This window comes from Ruditapes philippinarum, unplaced genomic scaffold, assembly GCF_026571515.1.
Source record: "Ruditapes philippinarum isolate M1 unplaced genomic scaffold, ASM2657151v2 ctg2891_1_1_1_1, whole genome shotgun sequence".
In the NCBI taxonomy this organism is placed as follows: domain Eukaryota; kingdom Metazoa; phylum Mollusca; class Bivalvia; order Venerida; family Veneridae; genus Ruditapes; species Ruditapes philippinarum.
Genome location: NW_026862668.1, coordinates 47630 through 60806, shown reverse-complemented (window position 1 = coordinate 60806; position 13177 = coordinate 47630). Strand labels below are relative to the sequence as shown.

At 32.4% G+C, this 13177-nt stretch overlaps 1 protein-coding gene across 1 annotated transcript; it reads left to right on the top strand.

Annotated features, from left to right (window-relative positions):
- Positions 1 to 949: 949 nt before the first annotated feature.
- On the top strand, positions 950 to 11647 carry LOC132719840 (heat shock 70 kDa protein 12A-like). The gene is made up of 6 exons (XM_060703769.1): positions 950 to 1156; positions 6667 to 6818; positions 7189 to 7413; positions 7971 to 8115; positions 8513 to 8647; positions 9181 to 11647. Exons 1-6 carry the CDS (start codon positions 1009 to 1011, stop codon positions 10101 to 10103), a joined length of 1728 nt encoding a protein of 575 aa, XP_060559752.1. The 5' UTR covers positions 950 to 1008; the 3' UTR covers positions 10104 to 11647.
- Positions 11648 to 13177: the final 1530 nt, after the last annotated feature.

Here is a 13177-nt window from a genome sequence, read left to right as displayed (position 1 = left end):
TGTGCATCGATGCTCTTTCTATTACTTGATGTATATTGATAATGACAACAACGAATTGAAAACTGATCATAATTGAACGAGTATTAATATACATGAAGTCAAATATTTAAAACCTACAAGACATGACTTAAGCGTAAAACGCGTAATATAACTTAATCATTTAATTGAACGCTTAAATTGCCTTAATTGCTTTGAATTTGGTGCAGTTCATTTTACTTTAGGTTTTTACCCGTGGTATGTCAATAATATTTCTCTACCTTATATTTTTACATGTCTCTATAATGGTGACAAAGGTAATTGATCAGCTGGTAAAGGGTTACTACGATGTTCGCGTTTTTGACATTTTGCGTTTCAAATTTATTTATTCATAGGCGGTGGCCCTTACTTGAACACTGTAAGACATAGCCCTATTAAAGACAATTTTATAGAAATGTAAGGTATATACTGAAAATTAAAGAACCTGTTTTGTTATGAAAAGAATCAAATATTACTTGTCACTTTTAACAATAATATTTATGTTCTTCCAGCTCTTGTAATTGGTCCCCTTCATCCAACTTTCTTCTGAAGACTATATTTTCGGAAGAACTCATTTTACACATTTCTATATTTATTGCATTATTTCTACTTTCAAGACAATTCTTGATTTTAATTACTTCACACGATAAAAATGTGTGCTTTGCCAGATATAGGGTAGAGTTGGTTTAAGACTAAAGTTCTTACTGTTCTCCATATTCAAATACTACAGGGCAAAATATAAGTTGATAAAACCTTGGAATTTTGCCCATACCTTTTTTTATTTACAAATATATTGGGTTATAAAATAGATAAGGTCTTTGCCAATTTACACTCTAATGTTAGCTTTTTGTGGTTACACCGTTTTTGGAAAACGGTCCAAACCGTAAATAGAAGTAAGTTTTATTGAAACGGGGTTGTGTATCGATTAAAAAGAACCAATCTAGATTATTTTGCATAGTGAATATGTAAACAGTGAACGTTGTTTTTGAAGAAATGTCTGACACTTTGGTTGTCGCAGCAATTGACTTTGGAACAACTTTTTCAAGCTGGGGATTTTCGTTTAAACATGAGTTTGACCTTGATCCAACAAAGGTCACAGCAAAACAATGGTCTGGATTGGAGTCGACTATATCTTTGAAAGGTAAGTCAATACGCTGTCACGAACAACGGGAATATTCTTTAAATGTGCATAAAATTATATCAATATAAGTGTGCGCTTCGTCTGTTGCATTTTTCGCTTTTTGTGTTTTAAAAAATAAACAAACAAACAACAACAACAACATACGGTACCTTTTCTAAAAAATTGCATTTGGCAATTTGACGATAAAAAATATTCAGTTGACATTTAATTGTTTGAGATCATTTTTATTACACTAATTACACAGTTATTTCGACAATATTTCAACTAGAGCATCTAGTGATGAACAAGCTATAGACATGTATAAAGAAGCAAAAAGCATTTTAGGGACGCGTCAAAGAATCTTCGGGAGTGAAGTCCAAGTAGTGAAAAAGTAAACAATCATATTCCAGAAGTTGACAGATCCACTGAATCTGAATCAAAGGTTTTTGGACATTTATGGGACATTAAATCAGATATTCACAATGAGTGTGTGTATTTTGCTCACGTAGCCACTAAAGATAATCAAGCTGACGTTGCAACTCTCGGTTAGTCGGTTAGTGATTTAAAGGATTATGCTCCGGATACCAAATTTCTTACGGACGGACGCCTTGGGTATAACATAATATGCCCGAAAGAATTTCGGGCATATAAAAATGAAAGCAAAACAAAACGGGAGAATGTGCCACCTTGTGGAATTGACATTGATATATTTTCAACGTTGACAAAATTATTGCATGTTACAGCTCTTGTGTAGAAACTCAAAAATGTGAAAGATGACGCAGAATATCTGGCTTGTGAAGACTATCGAGAAGATGAAAATTTGTGGATAGTTCGTGTTCAAAGGAACATTTATAATAAGGACTATAACAATATTCAAAAGAAAAAGCAGTCCGGACTACAAAGTCAGCTCGGACTGGTTATCGACAGCAACTGATTATTGCACTGTACTGGGCGTTTAGGCAACTCTTGCCTGTCGGAAGGAGCAAGACTACATATTTTGCTACATCAAAAAGAAAAGTTCACTGAAATGGTGATTCAAAGAGGACATAAAGAGATTATGTACTATGGAATATCACATACGCTATCCAGAACCTGAGATACTTGTCGGATAATCCACGGTCGTTCAGCGGCCAAAACAGTATTATTTAAAAGTATTATTTAAAAGTATAGAAATTCGATCCGCTAAAGTGAAACTTCCTTCTAAGAGTCTAATAGGCAGACCTTTGAACTTCATTTATCTTCTTGAATTTGATAAAAATCTTAGTTATATAAATGACAAATGGGATGAGAATAGTGAGAAATGTGAGAAACTAGATAATGTATCAAACAGAAAGTCAGCGAAAAAAAACACAAAAAAAAAAACAAACTAATTTTGTAAAAGTACAATTATGTAAGTTAAGGTGATACAATCAAAGACATATTTCATACAAAGTTCTATGTATTTTTCAGTTTCTCAAACATTTACACTACATTCTTCCAAAAAGGAGGACATGAAGATAATTAATTACTGGTGCATTCTTTTTCAAACTGATTGGGACAGTGAAACAATATGTATTGAAACACTCAGGAAGAGAGTATGAGCATAATATTATATATACGATATAAGCATTTTCTTTATGCGTATTGCAGTGACTATATGTAATTTGTATAATATTTAATTTCATGTATTGCAATTATTAGACACTTTTGTATAAATCCATATACTTTTCATTGCGTTCTTCTAATTATATATAAGTAAGCTTTAGTAAATCAACTCTATATAACTTACAGATACTATTATTATATTAAACAATGATGTAAGCTCAATGTTTTTAGCTAACATAGCGATTATTTAATGCATACTTCGTACAATTTAATGCTGTGTCTTTGAATATGCTTCTTTTGGCTTAATTGTATTTTAATACTCCGTTTTGCTCCTTTGGTTTGCACGCCAATATCTTATGATATTACTTTAATCCTGATAACTTTCTCGCCACAAATATATTCACGTTCTGTTCATGACATCGTGGTTTAAACTGAGACCGCACAGAAGGTAAGATATGGTAAGGATTTTGCTCTGAAGTTTATTTAGTTGGACAAATGATTGTGTATGGAAAAGAAAAGTTTTGGATTGTAAAAGTTAAAATAGAAAGTGTTTAAAATTGGATGTTAAATTGGATATTAAAAATAGAAAGGAGAAAGTGTTTTCTTAATTTCATTGTGTTTACATGTATTTTCATGTCTATCAACCTCAAATTAACCTTGTCTCATGTGTAACCTTGACCTGGAAAGTCAACTTATCTTATTGTCACCGATTATTGCTATAATTGGCTGTTACTTGGTAATAAATCAATGAATTATCTTCATACTTGGAAGAAACAACCTTTTGGACAAGACCTTCATAAAGGTTGAAGTGACCCTAATCTTGACCAACAGGCATGTCGAGCGTTGTCCCCGGCGGCTCTTGTTATAACTTATGTTTGCTATATTCGCCGTTCTAATGAATCGTTATACAGTATTTTGTTTAAGGGCAATGGTTTATTAGGCTATTATAGACTGTGGTTAATTAAACTGTCCTCTTCTTACTTCTATTCATTTGCAGAAATAAAACATTTTAACAGTTAATTGTCCTGGTACTAGTTATTGTAATTTATAGGTGTGTCGTCAAGTAACATAAACATGGTTTGTATAAACTTAAAGACAGAAATCAATCTTGTTCATGAATTTATTGGGTTTTTTTGTGTATATTTAATGAGATCATACGAGAGTGGGTCAATATGTAATACATTTTTTTTAATCTAGCTCGTGATTCCTGTGTTTGTGTAAACTATGATATGCTTCAAAGTATCTGCTTTAAAATGATACCAAAATCATGTGCGTAGTCAACCGATTATGAATTTATTCACAATTAAAAGTATACCTAACACGAGTAAACGCTCGGATAAAAGTGATGAAATAAGGGCTTACATAAAAACTCGAGCAAAATTAGGGAACCAGGCTATAAATCTCTATAATGATATTTGAAATCTTTATGACAACAATGAAATTGAACAATGAAACCGTTTCGAGGCGTATGCATAAATTCAAAAACGGGTACGAGTCAATAAAAGAGGCCTGTAAGTCTGGTTGTAAACGCTTCATTTCTGTAAGGGGAGATTATTTCGAAGTGTTAAAATAAAAAAATTGTGAACTGTGTTTGCGCTTTTGTAAAATTCATTGACCATTTTGCATTACATAATGACCCTTCCTCGTACATGTTTATCATAAATATAATTGCAATATTTATTGAGGTAGATAACATATAATACCGTCTGCAATTCAGACGTTTAATTGCCAATCTTAATCTGATTTCAAAGGTTTGTATTTACTTTCAAAGATGCATGCATATCAATATATACATGTAATTTTTAGCTCACCAGAGCCGAAGGCTCAGGGTGAGCTATTAGTATAAATGGGGGATACTCCGGCGTCCGTCGTCCGTCATTATGCGTCAACAATCGTCTTCTACTCTTAAACTACTGGGCAGATTTACTTTAAATTTGGTCTGTAGTATCCTTGTGACAGTCACACTTGAATTTGCTCATGTCATTTCAATTGACCCCCTTTAAGGGGTCAACAGACCTAAAAATCGAAAAACCTTTAAACATCTTCTACTACAGAACTAATTGATGGATGATCACCAAACTTTGTCTGTAGCATTCTTGGATAGTCTTTTATTTAGTTTGTCATATTAATTTGATTGGCCCCTTTTAGGGGTCTCTAGGGCTAAAAATAGAAAACCCTTTAAACGTCTTCTTCTACAGAACTAATTGATGGATGATCACCAAACTTTGTCTGTAGCATTCTTGGGTAGTCTTATATCAAGTTTGCTCATATTATTGTGATTGGCCCCTTTTAGGGGCAGCTAAAGCTAAAAATAGAAATACCTTTAAACGTCTATTTCTACAGAACTAATTGATGGATGATCACCAAACTTTGTCTGTAGCATTCTTGGGTAGTCTTTTATCAAGTTTGCTCATATTAATTTGATTGGCCCCTTTTAGGGGTCTCTAGAGCTAAAAATAGAAAAGTCTTTAAACGTCTTCTTCTATAGAACTAATTGATGAATGATCACCAATTTTGTCTGTAGCATGCTTAGGTAGTCTTTATCAAGTTTGAGCATATTAATTTGATTGACCCCTTTTAGGGGTCTCTAGGGCTAAAAATAGAAAACCCTTTAAACGTCTTCTTCTACAGAACTAATTGATGGATGATCAACAAACTTTGTCTGTAGCATTCTTGGGTAGTCTTATATCAAGTTTGCTCATATTATTGTGATTGGCCCCTTTTAGGGGCAGCTAAAGCTAAAAATAGAAATACCTTTAAACATCTATTTCTACAGAACTAATTGATGGATGATCACAACACTTTGTAGCATTCTTTGGTGCGCTTTATCAAATTTGCTTATATTAATTTGACTGGCCCCTTTTAGGGGCCACTAAAGCCAAAAATTGAAAAACCTTTGAACATCATTTCCTACTGAAATAATTGATAGATGATCACAAAACTTTGTAGCATTATTAGGTAGTCTTAGGTAGTTCGCTCGTATTTGATTGGCTCAAATTTAATATCAGAAAATATTGACGATGGATAATTTCCATTACTGAAAAGCAGTTGTTTTTGGTGAGCGACTCAGGGCCATCATGGCCCTCTTGTATTAAGGTTGTTACGTATTTACATATTAGTTTGCAAATTTACAAATATGCTTTATCATCATTGGTTGTTAATATTAATATATATTAATAAATTATTTACAAACATTGTAAGTTGTACACTATAGATTCAGTAATCACACACATCTATTCAAATATAAGATATTGACATGACTGTATACAAACACCCTTTTTGTGTCGCCTGGACGGAGTAGTGACGACATATAGGGATCACTTCTCCTTCGTATGTCTGTCCGTCTGTCCGTCCGTCACAAAACTTGTCCGGACTACTCCTCATAAACTACTGGTGCAATTTCATCCAAACTTTACAGGAATGATCAGTACCAAGTCTAGTTGTGCAAATTGTCAGCATTTTTCGTTTCAATGATTTTTGTCAGAGTTATGGCCCTTTAATAATTTTTATTTTTAAAGTCTGTCCGGACTTCTTCTCTTATACCACTAATGCAATTTCAATGAAACTTTACAGGATTCATCTGTAGGTCAAGTCCTTGCGCATATTGCACGGGTTTTCCGGTTGAATGATTTTTGGCTGAGTCACGGCCCTTTGGTTAAAAGGTGTTTTTTTTCTGTGTGTTGCCAGATACACAAAAAATTGTCCGGACTACTCCTCATAAACTACTGGTGCAATTTCATCCAAACTTTACAGGAATGATCAGTACCAAGTCTAGTTGTGCACTGTCCGTCTGTCTGTCCGTCTATCACAAAACTTGTCCCAACATGAAATTGGCCATCATGAGGCGACACATGTGACCACTGATCGCTCTAGTATGATTTTACAACAAACCTTTTACGTTAAAGTAAATTTCGAATTTTCATAAAGTGTTCGTTGTTTAATTCAAGGACCAACAACAATTTTGATTCATCCTGACGGGAAAACGATTGATAGTTTTGGTTTTGACGCTGAAACGAAGTATGCCGAACTTGCAGAGGAGAATCAGCATAAAGAATGGTACTTCTTCAAGAGATTCAAAATGCTGCTGTTTGACAAAATTGTAAGATTAAAATATTTTTCATCAAAGTAATCTATTCTAAATGGTTTAATTATGACAATGTCAATGATATCACATTGAATCTCGAAATAATTTTAAGTTCAATTTAGCATTTTTTCTATTTTCTTCTCGTCGATCAAGGAAACTTTGAAAGATATCTATCGGTTTCACTTACATCTTTAACTGTTATATGATAATTTTCGTCTTTTTAGCCTTGAATAATTAATTTATGTGAAATCATTATTTATTTCATTTTATAAGGTACAAGCAGCAAATATTCCAGTACCTGATAAATAAATCAGGATCACAATTAATTAAACGAAATAAAAACAATATGACCTATCTTCATATTGCATACATTTTGTTTATTAAGGGACTTCAAAGAGATTTTACTATTGAAGATGCCACTGGTAAATCTCTGAAAGCAAGAACGGTGTTTACCCTATCTATAAAATACTTGAAGGATGATCTTATGGACATGACGAAGAGAAAAGTTCTTGACGAACACTTAAGAGAAGATGATATAAAATGGGTTTTGACAGTGCCTGCCATATGGAATGACGTAGCAAAACAGTTCATGCGAGAAGCTGCAGAAGATGTACAAAAACTTAATTTATTTAAAAGGAAGATATTCTTTGTTTTCTATCCTACTACCTACTTTCTAAAATGAATGCAGTTCAAAATAGTTCATTGCCAAACAATTTGTTTATACTAGAAACTTGGAAGCAGAGCCTGTCAATGAGAATAACATTTTTATATTTGACTTTTGTTTTTGAACATTAAATGTACATACAGGCATGTGTTTTGCATTTTAAAACATTGCAGCTGTACATTTTAAATTATTGTTACGTTTAATAAAAGTATTTATCTACCTATCATAATAAACCTTGCATGAATCATGGGAAGGGAAATAAAAATAATCTAATTCTAGTCTTATCAATGATTATATAAACACATTGTCTAACAAAACAATGTATTTTATGAAAAGATGCCAGCACACTTTGATCACAGCTTGTTATAAAATGTATAATGATTATAATTTTGAACATTATCTAGGGATCTGAAACTCCTTTCAATCTTTATCTTAAATAATGGAAATTTGTCTGTCTGTCTTTTTGTTTAAATGCTATAACATAATTATTTTTTATGGTTAAGGCAGGCATAAAGGCTGAGAACTTGGCAATTGCACTTGAACCAGAGGTTGCATCATTATATTGCCAACATATTCCCACAACAATAATTGACAACTCTCTGTCTAAACTTAAACCGGGGAATAGATACCTAATTCTGGATGCAGGAGGTAATTATTATCAAACGATATTAAAGATTTATTTTAACTTGACGTGTTCGTTTCTATTCTTTTTGCCTGGCGATTTTTCCTAAACTTGAGCTTATTCGTGTCAGCATTCGTATTTGCAAATAATTTCCACAGGCCTACTATTTCTGAACAAAACATAACATAACATAATCTTCAAAACTATTACGCATCAACTCTCCGCGCTTGCTTCTTTGGAGTTTATCTAGTGGACATTTGATTTGTCGGCTATGGCTATTGAAGTGGCACTATTTCTTACAATCTACGGTCTGTTGCTTTCCTAACACCTCTTGTATGCAAACAGTAAAATCTTCAGAAATTATTTAAGCTATATGTTTTAGAAAAATACATTTAAAAAGTATTGGTATTTTATAAACGTTAGGTGGAACAGTTGACATCACAGTACACGAGATAACTAACAATGGGAATCTTAAAGAAATATATAAAGCAAATGGTGGTGACTGGGGCGGAACAAAAGTTGATCAAGCATTCGAAGATTTGATTTCTGAAATCACAGGTATATATGATTGACTGTACTTTTTTGCTGTTGTTTAAACTCTGATATTTCATAAAGAGTCGCTGGATATAACTTTTAAGTCATCTACATTTGGTAAAAAAATGAAAATATTTAAAATGATATAACTTAATTACAAAAAAAAGTTTGAGTTAATATGAAAATGTGATGTTCTTGCGAATACTAAGAATATCTAAAGCGACAATATTAAAACTAGTTGAGGCTACGTCCCAACTAAAACACAACTTTATTGTTGTATGTAGTAGGTCACTTGCGAATAAACTGAGTGGTCATTATCCAGGAAATCTGAGTAGGTTAATCGACAGCTGGGGTATTACTAAAAAGTTGCTGAAATCAACGTAAAAACAAATAACAAACATTCAAACAAACAAGAAAATTTTACTTTTTCTTTTTTTAAAATATCTAAAAAAAAATAAGAACAAAAAAACCAAAATTTTCTTGTTTATGTACATGTAATATGTATGACATTGTCATTCATTACATTTTCATACTTTTACATCTCTTTGTATAATCAGGCACATCTGTAATGGAACAATTCAAAGAGGATAATATGGATGCATACCTTGATCTGATGAAAGCTTTTGAGGTGAAGAAAAGGGAGACTCAGAAAGGAAAACATGTAGCTTTTAAAATACCCGTGGCACTAATGAACTTGACGGAAGATGTCACTGGGGAAACGATTCGAAATACAATATCACAATCTAAACACCAGAAAAGCATACGACTATCCGGTGATAAATTGAGGCTTGATTTTGACATTATATATGGAGTTTTTGAAAAATCTATTGAAAGCATAATTCATCACCTACATAAACTTTTTGAAAATCCTGAAGTGGCTATCTGCGATGCCATACTAATGGTTGGTGGTTATTCCGAGTCTTCATTGCTGCAAGAAAGTATTAAAGAAAACTTTTCAAGCAAAAAAATCATCGTCCCAACAGATGCAGGTTTAGCTGTTCTGAAAGGTGCTGTGATATATGGTCACAATCCAGCTTTGATAGCACAAAGAGTTTGTAAGTACACGTATGGGAATGGTGGAGTGCATAACTATAGTACAAATTGCAAACATCGGCCTGCCAGAAAATCCTTTGAAAATGACATCGAGCGCTGTAATGATATATTCTACGCACATGTTCGTGCTGGAGATATCATTAAGCTAGGAGACGAATGTAAAGCAAAACAATTTTATCCGCTTGAACCATTGCAGGAAAGTATAACATTTGATATATACTGTACAAAAGAAAAAAATCCTGAGCTGGTCACGGATACAGATTGTGTGAAATTGGGAAGCGTTACAATACCAATGCTTGATACAACTGGTGGGTGTTCTCGAAGCGTTGATGTGAGTTTTCTGTTCGGCGGAACAGAAATAGAAGTCAAAGTTAGGAACCCAAGGGAAGGAACAGTACGTGAATTGAAAGTTTCGTTTTGGGGATAACTTTGGAAATCCGTAACAGTTACCACTGACGAGAGTTGTCGCCCCTTTGACAGAAACGTTTTTTTTTAAGATGTGCTTATTCACACTTTGAATGAACGAAATCACCGAACTATATCTGGCAAGTTAAAACAATAGAAGCACGCGCTACATGCGATTACAAAAAAACTCGTTTATCAATTGTGTAATTACTTTGAATCTATCTAATGCTAAAAAGTAAAGTACATTTTGCTATTTGAAATCTTTCGACATTTTCATTACACAATATATTGGTGTATAGCTAGATATGGAAAGGTAACCATTACTTGGGATTTAATAGGGCCCATTAAGCTTTAACATATAAAAAGTTAGAAGATTTTTGCAACTTGTTTTCGATTGATATAAAAAGATTGGGATAATTCTAAAAACTTTTTTTCTGTACGAGATCTTATGTAAATATTTGTGCATCATTTGTTAGCTCGACTTTTTTTGGAAAAAAATAGTCACCCATGCATTGCCGTTGCGACAACTTGTACATTGATCATAACTTTTCAAGTTCTCGGTGTATTGTCTTCATCCTTGGAACAACACCTTTATGTAAAGCAGACTAAACTTGACCTTTATTCATAATGACCTTGAACTTCAAGGTGAATTGTCTAAAGTTTGCTTGTTATTTTGCTGAATTTTGCTATTAGCGGCTATAAATTTGTTATTTTCGGATGGATTGATTGTCTTTATACTTAAAAATAATCTTTTAGGATAGACCTTCAAGTTAACCAGATAGACTTTGACCTTCTCTCACTTTACTTCCCTTGAAGGTCAAATTATTGAAATTTTCATTTTTTTTTTTGCTGTAGCTGGCTTTTACTTTGTTATTTTCGAATGGATTGATTTCATAATAACTGAATATTTTAGGAATAAGACCTTAATGTACATCAAGTTCAAATAGACCTTGGTGCATTTCTGACCTTCACTCTGAATTTTAAATTAATGAATGTTCACTGATTTTTGCTATAATTGACTGCATAATGGTACATGTAAATAATAATTGGATTGTCTTCATACTTTCACAAAACAACATTTTGGACAAGACCTTTTAAAAGCTTGAACCGACCTTGAGCTTGAAATGACCTTGACCGTCAAAGTAAAATTATTGAATTTTGGTTTAATTGTCATATTTTTTGTTATTTATGTACGGATTTAATTGAAACTTGAACAAAACAAGACTTGCTACCAAACAAACATATTGAATAATTTAGTTGTGACCTTAAACTTATGTCGATCGTGACTGTCAATGTCAAATGAATGAAATGCTCTTCTTTTTTAGTAACTGACTATTTCTTTGTTATTTATAAATGGGTTAACTTCATATTAAATCAAAACATCTTTTAGGTCAGGATCATGATGTATATCAAATTCAAACTAACCTTGACTCATGTATGACCTTGACCTTGAAGTTCAAATTATTTTATTTATACTGATTATATATATAATTGGCTGTAACTTTGAAATAAATCAATGGATTATTTTTATTCAGGAAAAAACAACCTTTTGGACAAGACATTCTTAACGGTGAATTTTGGTTAAGTTGTCATAATTTTGTTATTTATTTACGGATTTGATTCTTTTGCATTGTGGACAAAAACACTTCTGACCCAACAGACATGTGGAATAATTGAATATGTTCTTGACCTTATTTTTCGAAAACATCTGTTACTGTACTATTGTACTAGGTGGCAATTTTTTTGCGATATTTTCAACAACACTTTAAATAACATATTCACTAAAACAAAAATATTTTTTATTTGTAATTATGAATTAGTGAGCTACAAAATTTGAGGATAAAATGAAATTTATTTAAATGAAGAAAGAGCAGATAGAGGCTGAATGATGATTATTTACAAAAGAAAACATCAAATTAACACCCATCCACAAACGCACTCACACACGAACACGCACTCGTGTGCGCATTACTTTTGTTTGAGGCAAATCTTACTTTCTTAAATTACTTCTTTCCAAAGACTGCAAGTTTGATCACCAAAATGACAAAGGCCGATACAAAAGCAATACTCCAAAGTATTTGGTTGATCCACATTATCATTGACTGATGGAAAAATAATTTGGATAAGAAATTATAGTACCGAATAAAATATTTTGAATCATTGTTTCAGTCTTTTTTGAATTGGTCAATATATCCACATTTGATAAGCTTTGATTCATTTGCATGTAGAACAAATGAAATAATATCCATTGTTTTAGCAAAAGATAGCATTGTTTTATGAGTCACAGGAATATGTACTTTGATATTTAAAAAAACTAAATTATTTACTGTACTTTTGTGTTTTTCCCTTACTGTACGTAAACAGCAAGTTTTCTTTGTTTGAACTGTGCACGTTTGATATTATATATCCACATTTTGTGTAATGATTTATTTCTGTAAATACATTCTCGAACGATATGTTCTTTTGTTTTATTTTGGAGTTTTACAAAAGGTACGATGATTTTTATTTTGAACAGTCAATATTTCGTTCCCGGACTCCTATGGATATGTCTTACTTTGAACCACTATTTATAAGTACTCTTTGTCAATTTGAATGGTAAGCTATTAAGGTGGCTGTTACGTAGCAAAACGGCGACGAGCGTATTTTTCATGATTTTAAGATTGTAAGAAATATGGGAACTTACAAGGGAACAGTAGAAGTTAAGTTTTTATCTTTAAGCATTTATATGTTTCAGTATTCTATTCAACCCCATTAGATAGTAACTGTTTAACCATTTGACCTGGCACGCGGGTTTACTTGAATTGACCTACACTTAAGCTCACATAAAATTTCAGCCTTTTTATCTCTTACTATCTCTTTAGTGCGTACTGGAATTGCTTTTTCTTTAAAGTTACAATATTGAAGCAGACAGTTTTATAACTGCTTTAAAAATCCCCAAATTTGATTGATGGTTAATATTTACATTCAGGAATTTGCTGAATTCCTCTTGAGTGTAAAACAGGCCGGCCGGTGGCGTGTAAAATAGATCTAATGCTATTCTTTTGAAAGTAAGGTAAGTTCAAAATTTGATATCTTTTTAGTCAATTTTCTCATATA